The sequence below is a fragment of the Schistocerca americana genome, chromosome 5 (assembly GCF_021461395.2).
Source record: "Schistocerca americana isolate TAMUIC-IGC-003095 chromosome 5, iqSchAmer2.1, whole genome shotgun sequence".
Classification (NCBI taxonomy): domain Eukaryota; kingdom Metazoa; phylum Arthropoda; class Insecta; order Orthoptera; family Acrididae; genus Schistocerca; species Schistocerca americana.
Genome location: NC_060123.1, coordinates 312,732,246 through 312,757,325, shown reverse-complemented (window position 1 = coordinate 312,757,325; position 25,080 = coordinate 312,732,246). Strand labels below are relative to the sequence as shown.

At 38.1% G+C, this 25,080-nt stretch overlaps 1 protein-coding gene across 2 annotated transcripts in view; it reads left to right on the top strand.

Moving 5' to 3' along the window:
* LOC124616013 overlaps positions 1-25,080 on the top strand; it is a 114,323-nt gene that overhangs the window by 76,452 nt on the left and 12,791 nt on the right. For both annotated transcript variants that reach the window (XM_047144229.1, XM_047144230.1), the window contains exon 4: positions 7,510-7,720. In XM_047144229.1, coding sequence (XP_047000185.1) covers positions 7,510-7,720 — 211 coding nt within the window. The remainder of the gene's footprint in view (positions 1-7,509; positions 7,721-25,080) is intronic.

Here is a 25,080-nt window from a genome sequence, read left to right as displayed (position 1 = left end):
CATTCAACTATTTCAGAGGTGGAGTTGAGGGGCACAAAATGAAAGCAGTAGTTGATAAGGGAGTGAGACAGGGTTGTAGCCTATCCCCATTGTTTTTCAATTGATACATTGAGCAAGCAGTTAAGAAACCAAAGAAAAATTTGGAGTAGGAATTAAAGCTGAGGGAGAAGAAATAAAAACTTTGAGGTTTGCCAATGACTTTGAAATTCTGCCAGAGACAACAAAGGAGTTGGAACAACAGCTGCAAAGGATGGGCAGCGTCTTGAAAGGAGGGTATAATATGAACGTACACTAAAGCAAAACATGGATAATGGAATGTAATCAAATTAAATCAGGTGATGATGAGTGAACTAGATTATGAAATGAGACTCTAAAAGTAGTAGATGAGTTTTGTTATTTAGGCAGCAAAATAACTGATGATGGTCAAAGTAGAGAGGATATAAAATATAGACTGGCAGCAGCAAGAAAAGCATTTCTGAAGAAGAAAAATTTGTTTACATTGATTATGGAGTCAAGTGTTAGGAAGTCTTTTCTGAAGGTATTTGTATTGGGTGTAGAGAGGAGTGGAAATGAAACATGGATGATAAACAGTCCACAAAGAAGAGAACAGAGGATTTTGAAATTTGGTGCTACAATATAGTGTCTAAGACAGATGGGTAGATCGCATAATGAGGGAGTACTGAATGGAACTCAGGAGACAAGAAATCTGTGGCACAACTTGACTAAAAGAGGGGATCGGTTGATAGGGCACATTCTGAGAAGGATCTCCAATTTAGTATTTGGGGGGAAATGTTGGAAAGTAAAAATCATAAAGGGAGACCAGGAGATAAATACAGTAAACAGATTCAGAAGGATATAGGTTGTAGTAGTTATTCAGAGATGAAGAGGCATACACAAAATAGAGTACCATGAAGAGCTGGGTCAAGCCAGTCCTCAGACTGAAGACAACAACAACAAAAATAGTATCCTATGACTACAGTATCAATGACTCACACCTGAAATTGGCCAACTCCTACAAATAACTAGATATAAGACATCGTAGAGCTTTGAAATTGAACGCTCACATAGACTCGGCCCTAGGTAAAGCAGGTGGCAGACTTTGATTTATTGGTAGAATTCTATGGAAATTCAATCAGTCTCTAAAGGAGAGTGCTTACAAATCACTTGTATGATCCATCCTGGAATACTGCTCAAGTGTGTGGGACCCATTCCAAATAGGACTAGCAGGGGATATTGAATGTATATGAGGAACAATGGCGCAAATTGTTGAAGGTGTTACAAAGTGGCAGAGTGTCGTAGAGATGTTGAAAGAATTGAATTAGCAGACACTTGAAAATAGTCACAAACTATCCCGAAAAAGCCTACATACAAAGCTTCAAGACCCAGCTGTAAATGATGGCTGTAGGAATATGTTACAACCCCCAACATATTGCTCCAGTAGGGATCATGGAAACAAAATTAGATTAATTACAACACACACTTCATTTTAACAGTCATTTTTCCCATGCTCCATACATAAATGGAATGGAAAGAGGTGATCATATGTGGTACAATGGGAAGTACAGTTTGCCGTGCACTTTGCTGTGGTTTTCAGAGTATAAATGTAGATGTGGAATTCAATTGAACTGAAGAAAAGAGGAAAATATAAAAATTCAGGAAGTGGAGCAAGCAAAAGAGAAAATATACTCCTAAAAAACTAGATTGACAGGAAGTGCAAAATGGGAAAGTGGATATGGCTCAAGGAGAGATGTAGAGCTGTCTGTAGAAACTTTTGGGGAAAGAGAAACAGCCTTATGAATATTGGGAACACTTCATCTACATGACTACTCTGAAATTAACATTGAAGTGGTTGGCAGAGCATTCATAGGACAACTTTCAGACTCTTTCGCATTTGTTCCACTCTTGAATAGCACGTTGTAAAAATGAAGAGCTAAATCTTTCCATGCAAGCTCTGATTTCTCTTATTTATTGTGATGTCCATTTCTCCCTATGTAGGTGCCAATCAAAATAAAATTTTAGAGGAGGAAGCTGGCAATTGAAATGTCATGAAAAGATCTCGCCCAATGAAGAATGTCTTTGTTTTAATGATTGCCACCCCAATCTTCTGCCATTAAAACTCAGATGGACAGCTAGTACTGAACAAAGAAAGGACTATACAGGCAATGAACATCAAGACAGTATTATGCCAAGAGATGAGGAAGTAGATGAATATGAGATGGCAGATGTGAAACTGTCTGAAGATTTTGACTGGTTATTGAGTACCAAATAGGCAAACAGACAATGCCCGGTAGAAATCTTTATATAACATATGAGACAATGAATTTAGTTGACAAGAGGAGAAAATACAAAACTGCAGCAGTCAAAGGGGGATGCAGACATAAAAAAATGAGATTGATAGGAAGTCCAAGAAGGCAAAGTAGTAATGGCTAGAAAAGAAATGCAAGGCTGTAGAAGCATACATGTCTATAAATCTGTCAAGAAAATATAAGAGAAAGCTAAAAGATGGAATATAAAGAATAGCTATACAAGGGAAACAAACCTGAAGACAACATTATAGAAAGGGAAGAGGAAGTTAATCACAATGAGATGGGACATATGATACCGCAAAAAGAATTTGAGAGTGCACTAAAGACCTAAGTTGAAACAACACACTTGGAGTAGACAACACTCTGCTATATTCGTGAGTAACTTGATATCAGTGCATGCATCAGAACTCAGGAGAGAAACAGCTAAAGCCACAAGGTGGAAAGCCCACCAGTGGAAGAGAAATACAACACCAAGAGATAACCAAGCTAAACATGGCTGTCTGATGGTGGACAGGACACAGACAAGGACGAAAGCAAAACACCTATGTAACCAATGAAGTGCCAAGCAGAAACTTTTGCCACAATGATGTGAACAGGCCAAGACCAAAGAACAATACAATCTGAATTGTAACCAGAGAGAAAGGCAAAGTGCCAAATGGGGTTGATATCCAATAGTGTGTAATACAGTGATGACAGCAACTGACAATATCACACATGAGTACAGAGCTGACTGATGGTTCAATGGGCACCCATATTTATGTCAATCACAAGGAACACTGTTGGCTGGCATATTCACATGGTGAGATGAGTGGCACATTCACTATGTGAGTGCAGTGCTACAGCAGGACTGTGCCCTCTAACAACCATTTAGGTCCAGTACCTCCTGTGAGCATTCAACTTCCACTGAGCTGGATACCAGACATTCTGTCGGGAGTTATTGAGTATCTTACGAGAACATACCATGACAATAATATTCCACCTGGCACAGAAGATGTATGAGGCAGGTAAAGTACCAATTCAAAAAAAGGCAGGTGTGAATATTACCAAACTATCGGTTTGACAAGTCATGGTTGCAAAATACTGACACACATTATTTATAGAAGAATGGGAATACTGGTAGTAGCCTACCTCATGGAAGTTCAGTTTGGGTCTTGGAGTAATTTAAGAAATATGAGCAGTACTGACCCTATGACTTATTGTAGAAGATAGATTGAAGAAAGGCAAGCTTACATTTATAAAATTTGTAGTAGATTTATAGAAAGCTTTTGTAACTGTTGGCCATAAAACATAATTTGCAATTCTGATAGTAGCTGGGATAAAATACAGGATGCAGAAGGTTATTTATGATTTATACACAAGTCACACTGGAAATGCAAGAGTCAAAGGACATGAAATGCATGCAGTAGTTGAGAAATGAGTGAGACGGCATTGTAGCCTATCCTTGGTGGAGCTCTATCTGTACAATGATGACAGCTGAGCGCCCAAGGCTGCTTCACACAAGGCTAGTAATGTAGTCAAGCAGCAAGTGATTTAGTAGCTCTACTTGAGAGCTAACAGCAAATAAGCAAGTCTGCATTCACACTTGATTTAACTGGCAGTCAATTGTTGGCTGTTATTGAGGCATGCACTGCAACATGATTTTCTGAGTGATAGCTAACAAAGCTGTACATCTTGCAGCAATGGTTACACTGGAAGAGGTGGAAGAAGAGATTGAAACTGTGAGGAACAAAAAGAAAAATTGGGTACAAAAATGGATCTCCCAAAGAGATTTGCAAGGAGCATCCAATGTACTTCTGAAAGAGTTACCAAGAACTTCAGCCCATTGTGGATCACACAACTCCCATGCTATTTGGGAACAGTATGCTGCCTAAATAGTAGGGGAAGGATCGATTTATTTGCAGACATGAGTGATTTTCTAGAAGACAGCTTTTGGACAATTTCAGTGGCTACTGAAGTGGGTTTCAAACTTCTTATATACTTATTTTGAAGCATAAATGATAAACATGTGTCTTAAATACTGGCTTACCAAATTGCTTTCACTTTGTATAGTTTCCATGTTCAAGTTCCTGGGACATTCATCCAGTATCTTAAACCATTTAATCTTTGGTACGTACACTGTGTCCACACCTCTCCCTGATAAATTTGATCCTTAATTTTCTTCAATTCTTGGAAGTAGGTGAATCTGTTAGGAATATGCAATGTGGTAATTTTAGTACTGCACAGTTAATGGTACAGTGTAGATCAAATGCTTATTGTAGTACAATGTTCAGAATCTAAAAATAAAGAATAAATACTGACTAGGTGCTTTTTATTTTCTTTTTAATCTGCTTTTCCTGAAAGCTGTGGGTTTTCATCATCTTTTCCCACTCTTTGATTCTGGTTACCTTGACTGCTTTATTTTTGTATAGTGTGCATCCCACAAGCACTCCTGTTCTACATACAGAGAAACTAGCTTAACTGTTGTATCATCACAACAGCAACCCATTTTGCTGACTTCCAAGAAACAGATGACGGAAAACAGAGAGCAGAATGATTATGGACAATAATGCATACTACTAAACAAATGGTGTTCACACATGTCCAGTGGTGTGCCAATTGTAAGTGAGCTGGGGGAGGGGGAGGGGCTATTTAATGGGCCATTATTCGACATAATACATTGGGCTGATTAAACTGTTTTACTTACTAACTTTACTAAACAACACTTCAGACACTTTTAGTTACTAACTTACAACTTGACTAGATTACTGGCCTGTTGTTAACCAGCCTAAAGGAGATATGGAAGGGAAATTAAAGTTCAGGGAGAAGAAATTAATAGTATGCGGTTTGCTAATGACATTGAAATTCTGTCAGCTGTGCAAAGGGCTTGAAGAACAGTTTAACAGAATGGATAATGTATTGAAAAGAGGTTATGAAATAAACATTAATAAAAATGAAACAAGGGTAATGGAATGTAGTTAATAAATCAGATGATGTTGCTGGAATTATATTAGTAAATGAGGCACTAACTGTAGTAGATATGTTTTTCTCTTCTGGTAGAAAAATAACTGTCAGTGGCTATCTGAAAACAGAAATTTGTTAATGTTGAATATAAATTTAAGTGTTGCAGAGAGTTCTCTGTTGGTAATGTGCCTGGCATACAGCTCTGTATGGAAGTGAAACATAGATGATAAACAGTACAGACATGAAGAGAACTGAAGCTTTTAAAATGTTGGACTACAGAGGAATGTTGAAGGTTAGATGAATAGATTAGATAATTAATGAATGAAATTGGGGAGAAGTGAAATTTTTGGCACAACTTACTAAAGGAAGGGATTGGTTAACAGGATACACTGTCAAGACATCAAGGAATAGTGTGTTTGATAATGGATGGAAGTATCACAGGCTGAAATGTATTTAGATTGCAGTAATTATGCAGAAATAAAAAGGTTTGCACAGGATAGACTAGCATGGAAAATTTCTAATTTACGTCATAATTCACTTTGACAAAAAAATTAAAATTTACAAAAATTATTTTTGTTGCTGACATCTTTTCTTAGTATGCTGGGAAAAAATAAGAGAAAAATGTTAGATTGATCATTAATTTAAGTGGAACTTCATAAAAATTTCATTTTTCTTATCTTCTGTTGGTTTTCCTTTAGTGCTCATTCTTGTTCTGGGCACAGATTTGCAAAATTGATTACTGGGTTCAATCAGAATCAGAAATTTTGTTGTCTCATAACATACATGGATAAATAAGTATAATTTTATGTATAGTATTAAATGAAATGTCACAGGTTACTTGTGTGATGTTCCATATTTTATTACTATTTGCCTCTGTTGCATCCAAATGACCCTAGATTCATAATACAACTCACTACACAGACACGCTTGACGTAATACAACTCCTGCCTTAAAGATGTTACACCGAAAATAGTAACCATAACATTAACTAACAAAAATAGTTCATTCACACTGTACATTCTTTTTGATATTTTATAAATATTTCAGTAATCAACAACAACAACAACAACAATACTACTGATAATAATAATAATAATTGGAAATGTAAAAAATGAAAATTAAAAAATATATATAATTAAAAAAATTAGAAAATCTGTACAATATTCTCTAACCAAATTCAGGTGCAGATGGAATTTCCATGTGTATCTCATACTGATACAAGTGTACACTTGATTTAAAATCATTTAAGTTATAAATAAAAATATAAAAAATAATTGTATGTGAAGTTTTATTGGACTGTGTTGTAATGTGTTCTTCAGTAGAGAATGAGAGTGTAGCATTGACCAGTTTCATTATATGCTGCATCAAATTAGTCTTCAGGATGAAAATCAAAGAAACAGTAATTTCTGTAGGCTATAGGTTTTTGAGCCTAATGGCATTTTGAGCAGATATCACACATGTTTGTTGTTAATTGTTAGCAAGTGTATTGTGTCTGCCACTATGAGGAAGTAGTTACTGATATTTGAGGGTGCTGTAATTTCTGGTAGATGTTAGTGTCACTATAATAGTCAGAAATAGTTTTTAAATGCTTTTTTTCCTTACTCATCCCATTTCTCTGGAGCATCTCCTTCTGTATGTGCAAGTCAGAGAATAGATGAGTGCTGATTGTCATCCACAGCATCGTCTCTAAGAAGGAAGGTTTGTTATTCTGTAAGATTGTGAATAACTTAAGATGATACTTCAGATACATTGTCACAAAACATAATTTCCAGTAACATTCATACTTATTTCTTTGGGGGTGATGTACAGATGTTGCATGAAAGTCCTGTAGTTGCCCCTACAAAACTGATAAACAGAGCATACAGCTATTGATGCCAGATATTGTAATGAAAACCAATAACACATTTATATTCTTTTCTGTATAGTCACACTTGTTGTATGTGATCAAATTCAAGATAATAAGTTGTGTTTGTTTGATGCCAGAATCACAGTAGATATTCATATCACATGCATTACTTTGTTAATGATGTAGCCAAACAAGTAATGCAGAAATATGTTCTTGAGTTATTAGATGGAGTTATCACCAACAGTAAAGCTACAGAGCTGGGCTTGCAGAGAAAGAAATCTCTCTTCTCTTCTTTCACATTAATTCACTTGATCAGTACAGTGCCTTTAGGAACTTAATTGTGCAAAAAAATCATAGAATAAAAGTAGGGAAACACAAGCTTTTATTATATTTTTTGCATTATATTTTGTGTTTTAGGTGTTTCAAGGCTGTTGCAGATGGTGAAAATGATTTCATTGTGATGGAGGATGTAAGCCCAACTGGGTTCAAATCAGCTTCTCGAACAGAAAGTCTTGATTTTGAACATTGTGCCAGTGTTTTGAGATGTTTGGGAAGATTTCATGGCCTGTCATTGGCAATGAAAGACCAGGAGCCAGAAGAATTTAAAAAAGCTGCCAGTTGTTTAAAGGTTTGTAGACACTACGGAGCTTGTGAATCAGTCAATCCTGCCAATCTTACTTTGTCCATTTTTGCACTTTTGTAAATATCAGTTTCATAATTGTTGACTGTTAATACAGCACTCCGAAGTGATTTCTAACAACTACTTCTCTGTGAAAATGTGTGTTTTGACTTATTCCACTTCCCCAAAGATTCTCCTTCATGATGAATTCTGTGAACAAATGAATAATTATTTGCATTAATGACATGGTACTTGAAAATCCTGAGTGAATTTTTTAAAAAATGTTAGAGGTAGATAGCCACATAGCCAATAGCCTTGCCATAATTCTCACATAAGTCCCCCTCAGATCACTGAAGTTAAGCACTGTTGGGCTTGGATAGCACTTGGATGGGTAGTCGCCTGGGGTCTATCGAGTGCAGTTGACAACAAGATGCACTCAGCCCTTGTGAGGACAATTGAGGAGTTACTTGACTGAGAAGTAGTGGCTCTGTTCACGAAAACTGACTATGGCTGGATGATTGGTGTGCTGACCAAATGCCCCTCCACACCTGCCTGAAGTGATGCCTGTTGGCTGACGATGACTCAGCAGCAGTCAGTACCATTGAGCCTTTCGAGGCCTGTTTGGACAGAGTTTAGTTTTAGTTTTTAGATAGCCACACAAACAAAATTTTGAGCACTATTTACGCAGTGTGGGATTTAATGAGATGGTGCGTGACTGTGTTTAAGTATACGTGTGTGAAACGGCAAGGTGTACAGAGGACTATATACATAAAGATAAATGACAGGCATGCTTAAAACAAAGTGTGGAGTTGGTTGAAGTGAAGCAATGAGAGAATTCTTTCGAAGTATGTATTTAAACAGTACGTATGTTTTATATGAAGAAGTGAACATTTGCGCATGGAAACTCTTGGATGTCATAGAAATTCTGAAAAGTAACTTCAGTTTCACTGGAGGCTATTCTTACAGTATTCTGGCTTTGACTCCAGAATTTAAGAAAGTAGCAAGCTGGTTGCAAAGTGCAAGAAACATTAGCAACACTTGTAAAGGCATTTCACCACCAGAATTTAAAAAAATAATTTACTTTTGGCTACTTGGAAAAAATTCTACCCTCCCTGAACTACAAGCTGCAAGAACTTCTTAAATTAAGATGTTCTACTAATGTGAGCCTGACATACAGCAACCAACAACATCTTTCTTCTACACTGAGATGACAGAAGTCATGGGATAGTGATATGAATATATATGGATAGTGGCAGTATCGCACACAGAAGGTATAAAAGGGCAATGTATTGGTGGAGCTGTCGTTTGTACTCAGGTGATTCATGTGAAAATGTTTTAGACGTATTTATGGCCTTGTGATGGAAATTGACAGACCTTGAGCATGGAAAGGTAGGTGGAGCTAGACACATGGGACATTCCATTTTAAAAATTGTTAGGAAATTAAATATTCCAAGACCCACAATGTCAAGTGTGTGCTGAGAATACCAGATTTTAGGCATTACCTCTCACCACTGACATCACAATGACAGACAGCCTTCACTTAGTGACTGAGAGCAGCAGTGCTTGCAAAGAGCTGTCAATGCTAACAGACAAGCAGAACTGCATGAAATAACTACAGAAATCAATGTGGGATGTGTGATGAACTTATCTGACAGGGCAGGTGGCTAAATTTGGCATAAAAGCGCTATGGAAAAAGATGACCAATGCGAGTGCCTTTGCTGACAGCATGACATCATCTGCAGCACCTCTCCTGGGCTCATGACTGTATGATTTGGATCTTAGATGAATGGAAAACTGTGACCTTGTGAGATGAGTCCCAATTGCAGTTGGTAAGAGCTGACTGTATGGTTCAAGTGTAGCACAGACCCCACAAAGCCATGGACCTAGGTTTTCAACAAGGTGGTTCCATAATGGTGTGGGCTGCATTTACGTGGATTGGACTGTTTCTTCTAGTCCAAATGAATTGATCATTGAGTGGAAATGATTATGTTTGGCTACTTGGAGACCATTTGCAGCCATTTCATAATGGGCCCTGTCGCCAAGCTACAATTGTTTGCAATTGGTTTGAAGAACATTCTGGATAATTTGAGTGAATGATTTGGTGACCCAGATCACCTGATGTGAATCAAACCGACCTTTTATGGGATGTAATTGAGATGTCAGTTCATGATCAAAATCCTGCACCAGCAACACTATAGAGGCAACTTGGCAACTTGGCTCAATATCTCTGCAAGGGGCATCAAACAACTTGTTGAGTCCATGCCATGTCAAATTGTTGGACTATGCGGGGCAAAAGGAGGTCCGGCATGATATTAGGAGATATGCTGTGACCTCTGTCACCTCAATGTGTAGAAAGAGTGTGACTGTTACCTTTACAAGATATGTACATTGAATTATTTTATTTGACAGTTTTTTGTTGTCTGAAGAGCCCCCAGGGAAGATACGAACAATAAAATTGAAACATTATGTTTTTGTGGGGGGGAGAAGAAAGCTCAACAGCCGTGAAGGTTTTATTTGGTATTTGGACTATAAAACTTGTAATATTTCTATAAGGGAAATGAATTTTATACCATTATGCCATATTTGTGTAGAATTTATGTGTATTCAGTAATCAGATTAAAAGAAAGAGAATCAAGTTATACGCTTTAAAGGAGAGGCATACATTTTTCTCCAGAAGTATTATTTTTCAGAACTTGACTTTTATCATAGGTGTGCATTATTATTACACACATTACAGGCCTTTTATCAGACCATGCGAAACATTCATGACTACTTGTTCCTCCTGTTCTTCCAGCACTCATTCATTCATTCATTCGCTAAAGGCTCTCTTCCTTTCTTCCATCCACTTTGGCCTTTGGGTTTTAGGTGCTGTTTTCTCTGACATCACTTTCCACTTGTACACCTTGTGTCTATAGGTGCCTTTGTCCATGACATCCGCTGAATCTGTCTGAGCTCTTTCCAGATCAGTTTTGACTTGTGTCATCCAGGGTGTGGTGGTCTTTGGTCTCTGGATGTACCTGAGGATTCTGTTGATGAATCTGGTCTGTGGGAGTTTGTTTATGTGTCCATAAAATTTTAGTCGCCTCTTTCTAATATCCGCTGCAATGTTGGAGCAGTCTGTGGTGTCTCTGGAGTGAAGCCTATATCCATCGTCTGTGAGTTTTGGCCCAATAATATTCCTAATGATTTTTCTTTCCTATGTGAGAATGTTCTCAAAGTTGGCCTTTGTGTGTAACATCAGTGTCTCACTAGCGTATAGCACCTCAGGTTTGATTACAGTGTTCTAGTGATGAATTTTGGTGCAGGGGACAGAAATTTCTTGTTGTAAATACCCTGTGTTTTGTATAAGGCTCTCTTCATTTTCAATAACCTTGTGTTCTGGGTAATTTTCTCCTTTCCTGTCAGTTAGGGCACTTCACATAGGTACTTAAAATGTGTGACTCTGTTGATCTGGCCATACTTTGTGTTCAAATTTGGAATGTTTACTTTCGTGCAGAAGAACTCAGTTTTCTGAAAGGAAATCTGTAGCCCTACTTTTTCTGCGCACTCTTTGAGTACTTCTATCTGTGTTGTTGCTGTAGTTTCATTATCGGTGAGTAGTGCCAGATCGTCTGCGAAGGCTAGACAGCCAATCTCCAGCTTATCCTTGGGTTGCCCAAGTCGCACTGGCTTCCAATGGCCTTGTATTTGCTACTCTTTCTCCCAGTCCTTGATGACCTTATCCAGCACTAGGTTGAAGAGGAGTGGTGAGAGTCCATCACCTTGGCGAACACCTGTCTTGATCTCAAAGGGTTCGCAGATTTCCCCCGTCAATTTCTCCTTAGATGTCTCTGTTTGTCAGTGCCTGTTTGATCAGTCACCGTGTCTTGCCATCCAAACCTTTTTCATGTAGAATGTTGAACAATGACTGGTGGTCGATGGAATCATATGCCTTCTTGAAGTCAATGAAGGTGCAAAGGACTGGACTCTTCCTGAAGACTTTGATTTTCAGAGTAGTCTTCAGATTGAAGATTTGTTCTGCACAGGAGTGACCAGGATGGAAGCCCGCCTGGTATTTGCTGATCTTATGTTCCAGTTGGTTCCATGTTCTTTGGAGTAGGCATGCTGAGAGTACCTTGTATGTGACTTGTATTAGACTTGTATTAGTGAGATTCCCCGTAATTGTTCACATCTGTGGGGTCACCCTCTTTGTGCAGAGGGTGGGTCAATGCGAATGACCAGTCATCTGGCAACTTTTCTGATGTCATATGTCTGTTATGATCTGTGTGAGTTCTCTGAATGAGTTCTCTGATTGAGTTTGGTCTAAGGTTTTTCCATAGTTTGGCCACTATGCCATCTTCACCAGATGTCCTGTTGTTTTTGAGGCTGAGGATGTGCCTGTGGACTTCCTCTTGTGTCAGGGTAGTGAGTCTGTGTGTCTGTCTATAGGTTCTTTGTCTGGGAATCTCTCTGTGGGTTCTGGGCAACTGAGAAGTTCTGAGAAGTACTGTGCCAGCACCTTGCAGTTCTCCTTATCCATCAGTGCCAATTTTCCATCACTATTTCTAAAGCAGAGGTTCAGTGGTGTGTATCCTTGGATGTGCCCTGCAAATGTTCTGTAGAAGTCCCTTGCATTGTAGTTGCGGAAGTTGTCCTCTATAGAGTCTAGCTGTTCCTTCAGGTATTTCCTCTTGGATTGGCTAATAATTTTTGCTATTGTCTTCCATGTTTTGTTGAATGAACACCTGTAAATTTTCTGGGTACTTGTTACTGTTGTATTTCTGGTATGCTAATTTCCTGGTGACAATTGCATTCTCACAATCTGTGTCCCACCAGGGGTGCTTGATATTCTTCTTCAGAGGAATGAGGGCTTGTGCTTTCTCTGTGAATTTTTTTGTAGATTTTTTTTTGTGTCAAATTTCAGTAGGGGAGTTTTCTTCAAGAAAATTCTCTTGGGAGTGAACTTGACTTTGATGCATGTTATGTAATGGTCAGAATCAATGTTGGCTGTTGGCTGTTGTTTATGATTTATCTTCTTATAGTTAATTTAACTACTGTTCAAATATATCAGATTTGATGAAGTTATGAATCGTGACTTAAAAGTTTGTAAACAGTGACAAAGTGCTGGAATTACAGGTACTGAATGTAAGTAGTCGTTAGCCAGAGTTAGACTAGTTAATTTTGTGAGATATTGTGAGAGATAGTGTAGAGGACATGACACAATGTAAATAAACTATGAATGTTGTTGTTGTTGTGGTCTTCAGTCCAGAGACTGGTTTGATGCAGCTCTCCATGCTACTCTATCCTGTGCAAGCTTCTTCATCTCCCAGTACCTAGTGCAACCTACATCCTTCTGAATCAGTTTAGTGTATTCATCTCTTGGTCTCCCTCTATGATTTTTATCCTCCACGCTGCCCTTCAATACTAAATTGGTGATGCTTTGATGCCTCAGAATATGTCCTACCAACCAATCCCTTCTTCTAGTCAAGTTGTGCCACAAATTTCTCTTCTCCCCAATTCTATTCAATACCTCCTCATTAGTTATGTGATCTACCCATCTAATCTTCAGCATTCTTCTGTAGCACCACATTTCGAAAGCTTCTATTCTCTTCTTGTCTAAGCTATTTATTGTCCACATTTCACTTCCATACATGGCTACACTCCATACAAATACTTTCAGAAATAACTTTCTGAAACTTAAATCTATACTCGATGTTAACAAATTTCTCTTCTCCAGAAATGCCTTCCTTGCCCTTGCCAGTCTACATTTTATATCCTCTCTACTTCGACCATCATGAATTATTTTGCTCCACAAAAAGCAAAACTCATTTACTACTTTATGCGCCTCATTTCCTAATCTAATTCCTCTGATTTAATTTGACTACATTCCATTATCCTCGTTTTGCTTTTGTTGATGTTCATCTTATATCCTCCTTTCAAGACACTGTCCATTCCGTTCAGCTGCTCTTCCAGGTCCTTTGCTGTCTCTGACAGAATTACAATGTCATCGGCGAACCTCAAAGATTTTATTTCTTCTCCATGGATTTTAATTCCTATTCCAAATTTTTCTTTTGTTTCCTTTACTGCTTGCTCAATATACAGATTGAATAACATCGGGGATAGGCTACAATCCTGTCTCACTCCCTTCCCAACCACTGCTTCTCTTTCATGCCCCTCGACTCTTATAACTGCCTTCTGGTTTCTGTACATTGTAAATAGCCTTTCGCTCCCTCTATTTTACCCCCGCCACCTTCAGAATTTGAAAAAAAGTATTCCAATCAACATTGTCAAAAGCTTTCTCTAAGTCTACAAATGCTAGAAACGTAGGTTTGCCTTTTCTTGATCTAGCTTCTAAGATAAGTTGTAGGGTCAGTATTGCCTCACGTGTTCCAATATTTTTATGGAATCCAAACTGATCTTCCCCGAGGTCGGCTTCTACCAGTTTTTCCAATTGTCTGTAAAGAATTCGAGTTAGTATTTTGCAGCCATGGCTTATTAAACTGATAGTTCGGTAATTTTCACATCTGTCAGCACCTGATTTCTTTGGGATGAATAATTTCTTTAAAACATAGAACAAGCTCGAAATGTGCAAATTGAATATGTCAAACAATAGATATCGATATTTGTAATGTCATTAACAAGTGCGAGGTCTACTGAAAATCAGTTTTATTCTTTCTCTGATGCTGCTTTCAGTGCAGCAAGTGTCTGGGGAAGAGAACTATAGACAGAAGCACATCTGCTGACAGCAACCAAGATATGCTCTAGGCAAACAGATCTCGACAATAATACCAGTTGTACATTCCTTCTGTGCACTATCTGTAAATGGAGCAGAAAATGGGTTAGTTGATAGTGATTCACAAAGTAGGCTCTAATATGGACTGTATGGTGACTTATGGAGTACAAATGTAGATGTGGATCAATGAAGTGAGTAGCCAGGAGGAAGAACTGGACAAGAGGCAGACAAAAACAAGCAAAGGGATTCACATGTATTAAGCCTAGGCATTTATCAAGAACCAAGTCCTTGCTGTGTAGTATGTTACCTCTTGTAATGCTCTTTGGCGCAGTGAGGAAGATTTTACATCATAGCTGTCCCTCCTGGAGTCTATGGTAGACTTTTTTATTAATGTCTAAGTCTATTTAATGGCATGCCAGGAGTGAACAAAGTGCCATTGCTAATTATTGCAGTGTTTGATTTCCAGGGTGTTTATAGGAAATTACACATTTTCTTGTCACGGTGACAGTTTTGGTGGTGTTTTGTAACCTTTGAGGATAGATTCTTTACAGAACATTGGCAAAATAATCTGATCTTTTCTCTGTTGCTTCCTTGTACAGCCCTGAATGAGCTATGGAAAGGGCAAGTTTCAACACCTACCACCTTATAAATATGTCTCCTTTATACCTGTCTGACACCCTTCCCCAATTCTCACAAGAACAGCTGCTTCACTTGTGCACATCTTAATCTCAACAGTAAGTTTGTATTTGACCCCTCAAGTCTTACTGAGACTTCATTCAGTTTTACATGGTAGTCAATTATAGTAGAATATGAAGAACATGCTCATGCTATACTGTAGGTATATTCACATACACTTCACCTGTGGACCAAAATACAGAAAAAATATAAACTTCTGTGCTTAGTGTGATGAAAAATGGTGAAATATCAAGGTCAAAAAGATATCTGGGCCTTCTTAAACTATGTGGGCTGCAGCCCTATATGACATCCAGCCATAGAGTTATGTAGTCCAGTTGCCATGTTTCGACAATAACATGCCAAAACTGGGAGACAAAGACCACATTGGCCGAGTCCTAGACTGTTAAAGAGTTGGTCCAAAGGTGTCATACATCTGTATACATATTACTAATATAAAAAAATCATCTTTGGATATATCAGTGATATATGCTTACCTTTAAGGTAAAGCAGTAACCCACCTTCAAAAGATATTGGCTGGATAACTATCAAACAATTATGTTACAATAAGCTATGTGTAGTTGCTATCAGCTGCCTGATAGCCATATGTTAATGTGACCACTTCTGGGATGGGGAGGTATGTCCACCCTGGGTCAAACCTCCCCAGTGGATTAACGACAAGGGGTTTATGTGCCAGCAAAGCTGGATGTGGTTTTTAGGCAGTTTTCCTTGGTTCCCATATGCTGTTACAGGTACATGCTGCACATACATTTAGAACATTTTCTCACACTTCCACACAGAATTCACTCTATATGCAGACAGATTGGGTACACTGCTTCTGCCACAGCTGGGTGAACAGGAGATTGGTACCCTTAGCTGTTTGGTGTTCTCGAACGTTGACTCAGCAGCAGCTCCTGTCAAACTTATTTCTTGGGACATGCAAAACTACTCATCTGTATGAATAAAAAAAATTTAAAAAATTTATTGAAATGTTTTGTGAAATGATTTCTCTAAAAGTGAGAAATAAAATGTATTGGAGAATGTTGTATCGGCCGCCACACAGCAGCCATCAACTCGGCGCGGCATGCTACAACACTTGCGGCACACAGTGAGTACCGCTGGCGCCGCACACAATGTCAATAACTGGCGCAAGTGAATGCATCGTTGTGGGGTTGGCAGAAACGTACACACCACTATCAATACGGATTACCCTGGCGGCGCTGCCCTTTCCACCAGAGTGAGCAAACGTATAAGGGCACCATCTATCAACACTCTGATTGGCCAGACCTGCGGATTTAAGCAAGCTCCCTGAGCCCGTTTAGCCAGTTAAATCTTTGCCGATGACTGTGTTACTACCTGGTTGCTGGATTCACGACGACCGAACCGTACTGTGGCTTCTGTGGCTGGAAACTTGCGACGCGTCAGTATCAACTGGTTGGCAGTGGTTTGGACTTGTATTCTCTACTAGTGACTCTGATTTCTCCTTGGCACTACAGCCAGCGAAGTGTTGTGTAGCCAAACTTAAGTTTTGTTTTGAGTGACAAAAGGTCAAATAAATTTGGTTGTCATGGAATATTTGTTGTGTTATAGTGCAGACATAACACAACAGAGAAACATTTGATTTACCTCATTTGCTGTATGTGTTGCTGAGCACCATTCAAAGGGGCATGAAATGTTTCTCTAATCTATTTTATTTCTTACTTTACAAATAATTTCACAAAACATTTGATATTTTTCTTTTTACACCTGATTTGCTCTTCTAGTGCCCTTTGGTTTTGAAACATCCTGAATTTAGTACCTGATTTGAAGGAAAGCATTTTTGATAGTTATTATCACACTAATGTAACTTTTTATTTTCAAGAGAGCTAAGCCTTGGAAAGATAAACTTTTCGATGGAAATATTTAATTTTCCCTCAAATCCCTAATTAAGCTTTTCTTAATTGCCCTCATTACTTTCAAGCAATTAAATATCTTTTTGCAAAACTAGACCTCTCACTGATTAATTTTATACCCCATTTGCCCATATCCCACTCATTGTTTGGCTGTAAAAATTCGGTCAAAAATCCATTGTGTAGTTTACAAGAAGTCTTGTTTTCACTCTGGACAAACAGTTGACCAAAGTGGAGCTTTTAGAATCTTGCTACCTCTTGGATAAACTTCTGTGGCTGCCAATGTTTAACATCATACCTATACCTTTCGGTTATTAATGTCATCAGTATTTTGTTGTAGAGTATAAGCTTTAAGAAGGCACTGTGTTGTCAATACAGCTATCAGCATATAGTTTCTTAGACATCAAGCTGACATACAAGTAAAAAAGTGTAACATTCAATGTGTATCAGCAATTACATGACAAGAACTGTTTCATGGGAGACCTTCCCTTTCTTGCCAGTGATGGGCTTATGTAGTAGTGAGGGAAATACATATGACTCATTCACTCCTGTTATTATCTGCTTCCTTTCCACTTCCTCAGCTACCCCTAATCACTTCTTGCTGTTTCACCCATTGTCTTACGTCTTCTTCAAATGTTTCCTCCCTTATTACTTCTCTTTTGTGTTTTGGTGATTCTTTCAATGTCTTTCCAGTTCTTGGACCTTTTCTTCTTCTACTATTTACATTTTATTTCCTTTATCTCTGCCACTGCACAGATGTCCCATCTGTGGTTCTGTCCTCTATCTGCATTCCTTATCCTCTGGCTTGTCAACTTTCCTACCCATAGTTTTTCAAGTTTTAAAATCTTGTTTGTTACTAGCATTTTGCTACACCTGTTTGTTTCTATAGGTATTCATGAAGTAAACCAACTATGATGGTTCTTTTTAGGGGTGCCCAATCTGCAGATGTTCATAACAAGTGTCAGTTTGAGTGAATACAAACGCAGGAACTGAAAAAAATTTCCCACTGGACAGTTTTATGTGCTCTTGAAGAGTATAAGAGCAGTGTATAGAATTCAAATCAAACAGAAGTGGCATGGAGTGTGGAAAAATTATATGGGCATGTTGTGTGTGGTTGAACATTGGGACAGTGTCGTCACATAGCATTGCCTTGTGTGGAATACTCTGTTTAGTTATTGCGGTAATGGGAATTGTACAGCTGGAGAGTCATTAAAACACCATCATTATCATCATCAGTAAAACCGTAGAGGGAGACCAAGAGATGAATACACTAAGCAGGTTCAGAAGGTTGTAGGTTGCAGTAGTTACTGGGAGATGAAGGAGCTTACGCAGGATAGCATGGAGAGCTGCATCAAACCAGTCTCGGGACTGAAGTCCACAACAACAACATCATCATCATCAGTATCAATCGTCTCTTCACTTTCAGCAATAATTTTATACAAATTCTATATTGTGCTGCCACAGCAGGTAATACTTCAATGCATTTGTAAAACTCCGTCCCAGCTGTTGTTAAAAAATGTTTCATTTGTGCTCCCTGTTATGTTCACTGAATACCTTTGCAGAGTGCTTTGGTATAGGTGAAAACAGTTTCATGTAGCATGTGGTTTTATGCCACATATCAATACAGAGTACTAACAAGTACAAATAAGTACAAATACCACTGCAGCATGATGAAGAAGAGCCAAGCCAAAGTGAACCAGCTTCACAACATTTTTACTGTAATGATGCAATTCACTGCACATTAGTGTGTGCCTTTCTTTTTCATATTTTCTGAAATTCCAAGGTTGGGCAAAATGGTGTTCTGGCTGTAAACAAAAAGTACTGTCTCACGTCATCTGTTGGTTGCCAGAGTGACTTGGCTGTCTTAAACATGATACAAGCCATCTGTTAGCAGACAAAAGAAGTGGCTGACAAGAAAAGTGAAGCACCCAGAAGGAAACAAGGAAACAAAATGAACTGGAGATGAAATGTTATTCCAGCGATTGCACAACAGAGTCCAGTCTATACAGAACTTGACTGTACGAATCCACTTATCAGTAAGATGTGACACCCTTCTGTCTTGTATGCATGCACTGACTCCATTGAGAAGGGCATTATAAAGCTGTTGTATCATTTCCTGAGGAAAACTGGCCCACAACTGTTGTAACTGGTCCATGATACTCTATATACTGGCACTGAGATGTAGCTGATGTCTGAACTACTCCCACATATGATTTATCAGGGCCATGGGAGTAGTTTACAATGTAATGCTTACAAATACTTCGGTTGGACCATTTTTATTTTATCCAGACAATGCGTCGCACAGTCTCATTACGTATGTGCCATTCAAAAAGCACCAAGATGAGTTGACCACAGTCCCCTTGCCACCAAACTCCTTGCATTTAAGCCCAATCTACATGGGACCATCTTGATCCTTCAAATTGCAATGTTATTAATTGCCATAGAAATATAAATTAAAACTCAATTTAATTAATGTCATTGCTGTGGTAACCATTTTGAGACTCAGAAATGCTTGTCACAGACCAGTACAATGTGATCCAAGAGTAACCACTCCACAACAGGATGGTATTTGATCTTATGTACACAACAAAAACTAAAAATGTCTGCAGAGCTTACAGTTGCCTTTAAAGTTTCATGCAAACTGTTTATTGGAGGCTGTGAGCAGCATTCCTGACATCCCACTTATATCACTATATGGACATGCTTATTTATTATTGTGTTGTAACCATTAATATTGAAGTCTGAGTAGGAAGAGCAATGTGCACTTTGCTGATGAATCTCACTTCAATTTACAAAATAACTGTCATCATACATCCACGTGAAATGATGTGGTAGCTGATGCTGTGAATTTATGATATGCAGAGGTATGATGATGTTGATTGGTGTATCGTGTTATACATCTTGGTTGCTCAAGTGATATTGTGAACATCTTTAGATGTGCAGATGGGATACAACAATAAAGTGACATTGTGTGGATGCACTTGGTCCTGACTTTCTTTTCCTGGGTAATAATATCCACCCACATCCAACTACTTCACTGGATAAACTTTTGCCAGATGATGGTACAGTACTCACCAAAGACTTTTCCAGACGGCCTCAAAGTTCTTTCTTGGGCAAGAAATTGGCTGATGGTAGAGCTCCTGAATCACATCATAAAGTATGTGCTGCTAACAAGGGAACCTCCCCATTGCATCCCTCTCAGATTTAGTTATAAATTGGCACAGTGGATAGGCCTTGAAAAACAGAACACAGATCAATCGAGGAAACAGGAGGAAGTTGTGTGGAACTATGAAGAAAATAAGCAAAATATACAAACTGATTGAGTAGTTCATGCGCAAGATAGGCAACATCAAGGATAATGTGAGCTCAGGAGCGCTGTGGTCCCGTGGTTAGCGTGAGCAGCTGCGGAACGAGAGGTCCTTGGTTCAAGTCTTCCCTTGAGTGAAAAGTTTACTTTCTTTATGTTCACAAAGTTATGATCTGTCCATTCGTTCATTGACATCTCTGTTCACTGTAATAAATTTAGTGTCTGTGTTTTGCGACCACACCACAAAACGTGTGGTTGGTAGACGAAAGGACGTGCCTCTCCAATGGGAACCAGAAACATCTGATCGCAAGCTCATAGGTCAACCGATTCCTCCACAAGAATACACGTCTGATATATTCTATATAACACTAGTAACAGCATGTTCATCACATGACAGGAATACGTTGTCGACCCACGTAACTTGTACACTTGGTGAATGGGTAAAAAGATTCTTCTACCTTGCCCGATTTAGGTATTCTTGTGGATGTGATAATCACTCCCAAAAAAGTGATGAAAAAATAAGAGTTTGTCACATAAACTGCAACAAATGAATGCAACGGTTTCACAGTTGCATAGTTTTCCCTGTGCTCTGTCGAAACAAGTTTTTTACATTTTCAAATTTTTCCGTGTGTAGACCGTCAAATCCTGCGTATGTCCAAGCAAATCTGAACATGTCCTGGAATTTTGGAGAGCTAAGTTGATTTTGTGTGAGTGCCTGAACTTTGATAATTGTCTGAAAATAAAAAATTAAACTTCTTACTCAAGGTAAGACTTGAACCCAGGACCTCTCGTTCCACAGCTGCTCATGCTAACCACAGGACCACGGCACTCCTGAGCTCATGCTATCCTTGATGTTTCCTATCTTGCACATGGAGTACTCAGTTTGTATATTTTGCTTATTTTTGTCATAGTTCCACACAACTTCTTCCTGTTTTCTCGATTTATCGGTGTTCAGTTTTTCAAGGCCTATGTACTGTGCCAACTTATAACTAAATCTGAGGGGGGTGCAATGGGGAGGTTCCCTTGTAAGTATGCTGCTAAGTACGTGTGACAGTCAAATGCACCTTATTAATTGTTTGGTTTTAGTAGAAGAGGTTTTCCAATTTTGTATCTACATTTACACTCTGCAAACCACTGTGAAGTGCATGACAGAGGATACTTCTAATTGTACTAGTTATTAGGGTTTTTTCCTGTTCCATTCACATATGGAGCATGCGAAAAATGATTGCCTAAACACCTCTGTGCACACTTAATTAGTTTAATGTGATCTTCATGGTCCATATGGGAGTAATACAAAGGGAGCTGTAGTACATTCTTAGATTCATCACTTAAAGTTGGCTCTAGAAACTTTCTAAGTAGGTTTTTCACAGGATACATTGTGACTAACTTCAAGAGTTAGTTCAGTTCATTCAATATCTCTATGAAACTGCTCCATGGGTCAAACAAACCTGTGCCCATTTGTGCTGCCCTTTGGTGTATATGTTCCCAGAGATTTGAGCAATATTCTAGAAGTGGTTGCAGAAATGTTTCATAGGCAATCTCCCACAGAGAGTTTGTTACCTTTATTTAAAAAAATGTGTCTTCAGCTTCACAACTTTCCTAATTACATGTTTTGAATATTATTGTTTGCCAAATTCATTGCAAGTAAGCTTCACCTGGTTTCTTATCTTTCTGACATCCTGCTACAGAAATTTATTCTCAGTCGTTAATTATGCTTAATTTTTTTAAAACTAACATAGTGCAAAGTAAAGCCAAATGGATGATTGTAGCTACATCTTCCTAGATCCATTTTAGTTCTCTCATGTTTTTCAGAAGGACAGGTGCTGGAAAATGTGCCTGGGTCTGTGGTAGTGTCATAGCATGTTTAGCAACGGAATGTTGAGTATTACTAGTGTTGAAAGCTCAGCCCTCCTTACACATTTATTTGAGAGTTACCATTCATTATGTCAGTATGAGAGGTTGGACAATGATTTCAGATTTTGGAGGTGTGCACTCTTCATAACTAAGTGGCTTTTCCAGTGTTAAAGTTGAAACATGTAATACAGTCAAAGTGTATAGTACAGATTTTGTAATCAGGTCATTCACAAGGGTGAAAACCTTATGGTAAAAGTCATTACTAGGAAGGTTGAAAGGTGTAACAAGTATGCTACGGAAGTTCGGAGATGTGGCAAGGATTTTTGTTATTGAGAACTTGTATTTCAAAATGTGATTTGAGGCATGCCTGTTCAGGCAGTGCCCAGGCGAGCATGAGTACACATTCTCACTCACTGGCTGGGTAGTTTGTGCTCGCACCTAAGTGCACCAGTCAGATGTCATTATGTAGTTTAGGGGAAGTGTAAACTGTGTGCTGTCTTCAGAAGAATGAAAGTGTATTACATTCACCATACCCTTAGATGCAAGGATATATACTCATACTTAATGGTGCAGTGCATTAACAGGGTGTATATGCAGACAAGGAAAAAAAAATCCCGGATTTCCTGGTTAAAAATACACTTTCTGGATGAAAATACACTTTTTCCATGTTAACTGACACTATCCTTTTCCTCAGAACTGTAAAGCTTATCAATCCTTTGAATGGTTTTAGTTTTATACACCGACATAGAAATTACTGGCACTTTAGAAAACGAAACTCAAGGAAAAAAAAAAAAAACACAATTTTGAAAGATGTCTGATATGCAGCAACATGTACACTGCATACATTTGTATAACCAAAGTATAAATTCAAATTCCACCAAAGACCGCATGTTGCTTTCTGAAGCATTGAAATCGAGATTGCGATGCACTTTTGTAAGCCAGTCATAACTCATGTCACATGATCTCAGTAGCCGATGACAGTGAATATTCAGAGCATGGGACACATGATGTAGTCGCCCAATAGCAATATCGCTGTTAAGTAGAATGAACACACAAATAGAAAAAATTAATGGTTTAAATTAATATACATACTGTTGCTACAATAAAGAAAAGCTTCCACATATAATATTGGTCTCTAAGATTAATAAGCCACAAGAGAAGCTAAGCTTTCACATATAATGGTGATCTCTTTTGCGTTTGTTACACGTTAAGATACATCACACAAATGTGCCAGTAAAATTTTTAATTATGACATAAATATCTGATCTTTGGGGCTCAAAATGATTCTAAATGGTCATCCTAAAAGAGTTGATTTTTAAATGATAGTCAAATGCTTGTGATTTAACAAATTCATCATACATTCTCACACATAGTTCATCTTGCATAAAAGGAAATTCACTTTGTAAGTAACGCTTTTCAAATGACCATTCGCATTATTTTCCCGTGTCCCACTAGAAATAGGTTCGTTTCAGGAAACATACGTACATACATACATACATACATACATGCATACATACGTTAATCCTTGCTCTATAGATCATGAATGATGTGGAATGTGTCACTTTAGCATAAGTTTTCTTTACACAAGATAATTAATTTTTTTACAGTTACTACTTCATATCTAAGAATTCATGTATAGAGTAGAAGGAGTTGTCATTCAGGAATTCTTTTAATTTACTTTTAAATGTTGGTTGGCTGTCTGTCAGACTTTTAATGCTATTTGGCAAATGACGAAAGATTTTTGTGGCAGCGTATTTCATGCCTTTCTGTGTCAAAGTAAGATTTAATCCAGAATGGTGAATATAATCCTTTCTTCTAGTGCTGTAGCTATGCACTTCGCTGTTATTTTTGAATTGGGATGGGTTATTAATGACAAATATCATAAGTGAATTTATGTATTGTGAAGGTACTGTGAATATCCCGAGTTCCTTAAATAAATGTCTGCAAGGTGATCTTGGGTGGGCTCCAGCTATTATTCTGATTACACACTTTTGTGCAATGAATACTTTCTTTCTTAATGACGAATTTCCCCAAAATATGATGCCATATGAGAGCAGTGAATGAAAATAGGGATGGTAGGCTAATTTACTAATATGTTTATCACCAAAACTTGCAATAACCCTAATAGCATAAGTAGCTGAACCTAACTGTTTCAGCAGATCATCAATGTGTTTCTTCCAGTTCAATTTCTCATCAATACACTACCTGGAAATTTTGAGTATTCTGCCTTAGGAACAGACTTTCGTTCATAGTCTATATTCATCAATGGTGTTATGTCATTTACTGTACAGAATTGTATAGACTGTTTTTTCTCAAAATTGAGTGAGAGTCCATTTGCAGAGAACTAATTAATAATTTTCTGAAAGACATTATTTGCAATTTCCTAAGCAGATTCTTACTTCTTGGGTGTGATTACTGTACTTGTACATCAGTAAAAAGAACTAGCATTGCATCTTCATGAATATAGAGTGGCAAGTCGTAAATATATATTAAGAACAATAAGGGACCCAAGACTGAACCCTGTGGGACACCATTCTTGATACCTCCCCAGTAAGAGGACTCTGCTGGTTTTTTCGGACTATCTGTACTGTTAATTTCAACCTTCTCCATTCTTCCAGTGAATTAAACCATTTGTGCACTGTCCCACTCACACCACAATACTTCAGCTTATCTAGAAGAATTTCATGATTCACACAATCATAAGCCTTTGAGAGATCACAAAATATCCAAGTGGGTGATGTTCAGTTATTCAAAGCATTTAGTATTTGATTGGTGAAAAAATCTATGTTGAAATCCTCGCGAACAATAATTTGCTTTTCTTTGTCTGACAGGTAGCACAACAAAGAATCCAAGTTTTTCAAAAATAGTTGAAAATTTCCCAGTGGGGACCTATACACAGCTACAATTATAAAAGTACCTTTCTGAAAACCAAATT